At 35.5% G+C, this 5,319-nt stretch overlaps 1 protein-coding gene across 1 annotated transcript in view; it reads left to right on the forward strand.

Moving 5' to 3' along the window:
* The window catches only part of LOC125870371 (protein NO VEIN-like), a 34,047-nt gene extending 30,064 nt beyond the window's left edge, over nucleotides 1–3,983 (forward strand). Inside the window, exons 9-13 of the mRNA XM_049550788.1 lie at nucleotides 322–431; nucleotides 1,046–1,445; nucleotides 1,564–1,881; nucleotides 2,255–2,512; nucleotides 2,909–3,983. Coding sequence (XP_049406745.1) covers nucleotides 322–431; nucleotides 1,046–1,445; nucleotides 1,564–1,881; nucleotides 2,255–2,512; nucleotides 2,909–3,850 — 2,028 coding nt within the window. The 3' untranslated portion in view covers nucleotides 3,851–3,983. The remainder of the gene's footprint in view (nucleotides 1–321; nucleotides 432–1,045; nucleotides 1,446–1,563; nucleotides 1,882–2,254; nucleotides 2,513–2,908) is intronic.
* The last annotated feature ends 1,336 nt before the right edge of the window (nucleotides 3,984–5,319 follow it).

The following is a 5,319-nucleotide window of genomic DNA, read 5'->3' on the forward strand; positions in this document are numbered from 1 at the left end:
TTAAGATCAGTCTTGTTCTTGTACTTGTTCGAGCCAGCATGTGCTTTCTTGAAAAGACCGTTTCTTCTTTGTTGGCTTTGATATTCTTCTATCAATTAGCATTTGTAGCTTCTTTTTTTTTATGTACATGAATTTGTGTAGTAGCTTCATGATATTATTTTAGCTTCTTATGTCATCAAAAAAATATATATATTATTTTAGCTTCTTCCCTCTATAGGAAAGTACCAGAACTTATTTTTGGTTATCTCTTTTTTATTGTGAACTTTATTGAAGTTTCTTTATGACTTCCCTTAAAGAGCTAATGCTTCTGTTGTGAAACAGGTGAGAAGCAAAAAGTTGTTAACAGCTCTTGGTTTGAAAACCCAAGTTACAGTTGATGATACTTTAGCGATTCTTAAAGTTTGGAGAGCTAAACTACCTGTGAGCGCTAGGTAATTGATCTTCCTTCTGCAGACATGTGCGAAAATAGCTAGATGGTTAATTTCTTCATTTATAAATTGGTTAATTTTTTCATTTATCTGAAGAAAAAGATGTTTATGGTTTCGGCAGTTCCTTTTCTGTGGTTAAAATTAAGAATTAATTAATGCTCAAGTTAACCACGGTCCATCAATTACTCACATAATTTATTTATTTTTGAGAAGGTAACAACTTCATATATAATAGAAAGCCCTTAGCACAAAGACTGTTGAAAGAGCGATAACTAGTTTTTTGATGTTTTTGTTGTATAATATTTTTGTTTTGGACATTAATGACTAGTAAAAGTTGTTAAGATAGTTGCTTTGCTAGAGCCATGTTTATGCCTTTTCCCCATCATGACTGGTTATAATTTAGAAATAGATTAAGAACTGTTTTCAAATAAACTTGACGAAATGATCCAACTCAATAATTGTCAGGTACTGCCTAGCCATTTACATGTCCCCTTGTGGTATCTTTAACATCCTAAGAAGTAGAAACTTTTTGAAGTGTCAGCATTTCCTTCATTATGAGCTCCAATGTCTTATCATTATTCTAATGCTTCATACTCATCCATTGCCTACTTTTTCAGTTTATCACAAATGTCAAAATTCTACACTTTCATCTGGAGTAGGATGAACACTTCAGAGAAGAAGGTTATTGAAGAATTACGTAATGAACCTTTTGTGTTTGTCCCTTGTAAGTTGGTTGCTTCACATGAAGAAGTAGCACCTGGTGTTCTTTTGTCATCGAAAGAAGTCTTCTGGCGTGATTTAACTGGTTCCACAGACCAAGTGAAGATTGTCTGCCCAGAATATGATCCACATTCAGTTCAGCACCCTTTCACTAAAATGCTATGTAGTGTTTATCCATCCCTTCATGATTTTTTTGTGAAAGAATGTGGAGTGGATGAGTTTCCTCATTTCCATGGATACCTTCAAATATTGCTGCAGTTGTCGTCTACTGCTTTACCTTCACAAGCAGCTAAGAATGTAAGCTATCTTTCTGCTAAAACTTTCACTGTAATAGTTGATGAAGGATTCTGATGCTAATGAAACCATGTTCTGATTAATATCTTAGCTTTAGAATGGATTTGATACATGTTTTCAGGTCTTCCAAATATTTCTTAAGTGGGTTGACGAGCTAAATTCAGGATCTTTGAGATCTGAAGATATAGATTTCTTGAAGCAAGGTCTTTTGACAAAGGAATATCTAGTTCTTCCAACTGCAGAAGATATATGGGTATCTCTGAACCCATCCTTTGGGCTCATCTGTTGGTGTGATGATGATAAGTTGAGGAAGGAATTTAAGTATTTTGATGATATTAAGTTTCTCTACTTTGGGAAACTCAATGACGAGGAAAAGGAGATTCTCAAAACAAAAGTTTCAATATTCTTGCGCAAATTGAATATTCCTTCTCTATCAGAGGTAAGCTAATTTCTGGTAGAAGTCCAGGATATGCTCTTTTATCTCCTTGTTTGCAGAGACTCAGCCATTCACTTCATTTGTCAATAAAATTTTATCTTTTGTTTGCATTTGCATTTATGGAGAAGTCATGTATTTTTGTCCACTTGCTAAATCGACAAAGCCTTGATTTTTCCTCTCACGGTATTTCCTCAGCTTTAACTATCACTTCTAACTCCCTTGTCAGCAATTTTTATAGTCTGATTAATGAATCTGCTCCATTTCTTCAAGCTCCTTTAAAATCTGTTTTTTTTTTCAGCAGGTCTTATCTTTTGTCCAGTTCGACCATAGATTATGGCCCATAACTTTAGATATCTAATAATTTGCTTTTTCACAGGTTGTAACACGTGAAGCTATATATTATGGTCCAACTGACTCTAGTTTTGTAGCTTCCGTGGTTAATTGGACTCTTCCGTTTGCTCAACGCTATATATATAGCAGTCATCCAGACAAGTATTTGCTACTTAGCCAGTCTGGATTTGAGAACCTGAAATATCTGCAGATTGTTGTTGTAGAAAAGCTGTTCTACAAGAATGTTATTAAAAGTTCCCATATTGCATCCAAAAAGCGGTTTGAATGCAGTTCTCTGCTAGAGGTATTCTAATCACAGCAGCATCTATTGGTTCTTGTATCTGTATAATGTTACATGCTTTAGGTGCTTCTGGAAAACCTTTTATTCTATTTAAATTTACTTTGAACTGTTTATAAAAAAGGCTTACCTCATCTAAGGGTCAAATGTAAGACCGTTTTCTGTGTAGTACAAGGCCCTAAAACTTATGGCTATATTGCGGAGACTTTTAATTCTTGACTTACGTATCCGCTGTCTTTTTCTTGTTGTTCTTCCTTTTTGATATTTCAAAAACTTACAGGACATGCCGTAGTAGGTATTTTTCTTGTATAGTCTACTTGTAACTCTAACCGACATAGTGAAATTTTGTTCCTTATTGAAACAGAAAAATGTGTACATAATTTGCTTTTTACCCTGTGACAGGGAAAAATCTTGTATGCGACTCGAGAATCAGATTCTCACTCTATATTCATGGAACTTTCTCGTTTATTCTCTTTTGGAACTCCCGACTTGCACTTGGCAAACTTTCTTCACATGATCACCACTATGGCAGAATCAGGTTCCACTGAGGAGCAAACTGAGTTTTTCATTATGAATAGCCAAAAAATGGCTAAGCTTCCTGCTGGTGAATCTGTTTGGTCACTTGCAAATGTTCCATTGTCCAAAGATGATGAGATAGGGCTGATGAGTTCTTATAGAACAGTTGATGGGAAAACCCCTGTGAATTTCCAGAAGAGATCAGGAATCAGCTCAAACTGGCCCCCTTCAGACTGGAAAACTGCTCCTGGTAGTGCAGCAAAGTCACGGGCAGCCAGTGGTATCAAAATATTTGCACAGGCTCCAACTGAGATCATCACTAACGTGGAGAATGATCGAGCATCAGCTGAAGCTACTGTGAAAATGACATTTGATCCTCCTCATTCCATGACTATACCACATGACTTGAATTATACTTCAGCAGATGTGGCACAAAGAGATCATCTGTATGTAGGCACAACTGACCCTCAACAGGCATTGTTAACTGGCAGACTCGGAGAATTTGTTGCTTTCAAGTACTTTGTGGGGAAACATGGTGAGCCTTTTGTGAAATGGGTCAATGAAACTAATGAGACGGGGCTTCCCTACGACCTTGTTGTGGGAGATGATGAATACATAGAAGTAAAGGCCACTACAGCAACAGGAAAGGATTGGTTTCATATTACCTCGAGAGAATGGCAGTTTGCAGTTGAGAAAGGTGAATCTTTTAGCCTTGCCCATGTTGTGTTATCACCTGATAATACAGCAATGGTGACGGTATACAAAAACCCAGTCAGCCTCTGTCAGCTTGGTAAACTTCAGTTAGCTCTCACGATACACAAGTCGTGAAACTTTTTAAGATGTACATTTGGGTGATTAACTAATTCATTATATTTTAAAATTGGCTTCGTAAGACTATCTTCAATTCTTTGAGGTGTCTTTTGGACATTTCAAGCTCAAGCATATTAGATTATCGAATAATTAAATTTAAAAAGACACTGTATTAACTTTAAAGACCTTCTAAACGGTAACAAAGACTATGGTTTAAAAGAAAGAAAAATGACATTAATATTTTTAGAAGGTATAGGTGGTCGTCGAGGTAGGAATTGGTGGCATAAGGAAAAAAAATGATTTTTTTAAAAACAATTTTTTTTGGGAAAGGGCTGAGGGGAGGGGGCTGAGGCTGATAGGGGTGGGGTAATGTGGGGGGAGGTATCGAAGTAGTTTTATAAAAAAGAAAAATAAATAAAAAAATAAATTTAATTTTGGAGGTGTTGGGGGGATTGGGGGAGGGATCAGAGTAGTAAAAGAAAAATTAATTTTTGAGGGAGTTGGGGTTGGGGGTGGGGGGAAGGGGGCATCGGAGTAGTAAAAGAAAAATTAATTTTGAGGTGTTGGAGTTGGGGGTGGGCAAGTTAAATTTAAAGTTTTAAGTATTTTTATTTTGTGTTTTGTGTTTTGGGTGCGGGGAGGGGGGGAGTGAAGAGTGGGGTAAGAGATTTTGTTTTTGAAGCTTTAAACATGATTTCTATAATAATATGGATATCCTCTTTATTTATTAAGTAACTCGTTTTTATTCATTTAAAAATATGAGTCGAGTCGAGTGTTTAACCCATTTTTATTTAACTCATTTTTTATCTACTCATACTGGACTCGCTCATTTGCCATTTCTAGTAATATCTACCACATTTGTCTACCTACATTATACCCCTCATTCTATCCATTGATGTGGAGACTTCTTCACCCATAAATAGTGATGTTTCTTTCTTTGTGAAGCATCCCAAGAAAAATGTCAAGTGTGAAAAATATTGTAGTGGATAGTAATGAAAAAAAAAGGTTGAGATAAAGGAAATATTTTAAGTTTTCAACTATATTCGCTATATAAAAAGAGAGTAATTATAGGTTGAAGGAAGGTGTTTTTGTTGTGAAGTTTTGGACTTTTCAACTAATTCGAAGTTGCTTGAGTTGTACGATGTTGTATCTTCGAGGGGACAAGTCAAGAGATATATTGTTGGATTAGAATATGCCGCCGTGGACTTGAATCTCCTTAAAGAGAGCGAGATATTCGCGTCTCATCCTAAAGTTTTATTTATACATTTTTATTATTTTATTTTCAACTATAATTTATTATATTTATAATATATTACACCAATAATAATAAAGTATATCTTCTAGGTATATTTTTTAATGAACGCGAAATGAGTTAAAACGCACTTATTCCGGACAGAACAGACATTGCTATATAGGCACAAAGCCCGTTTGTCAGTATAAAAGGTCCACTCTCATTTACTTATGTCTACTGTCAAATTAGTCAACAC

The sequence above is a fragment of the Solanum stenotomum genome, chromosome 7 (assembly GCF_019186545.1).
Source record: "Solanum stenotomum isolate F172 chromosome 7, ASM1918654v1, whole genome shotgun sequence".
Lineage (NCBI taxonomy): Eukaryota > Viridiplantae > Streptophyta > Magnoliopsida > Solanales > Solanaceae > Solanum > Solanum stenotomum.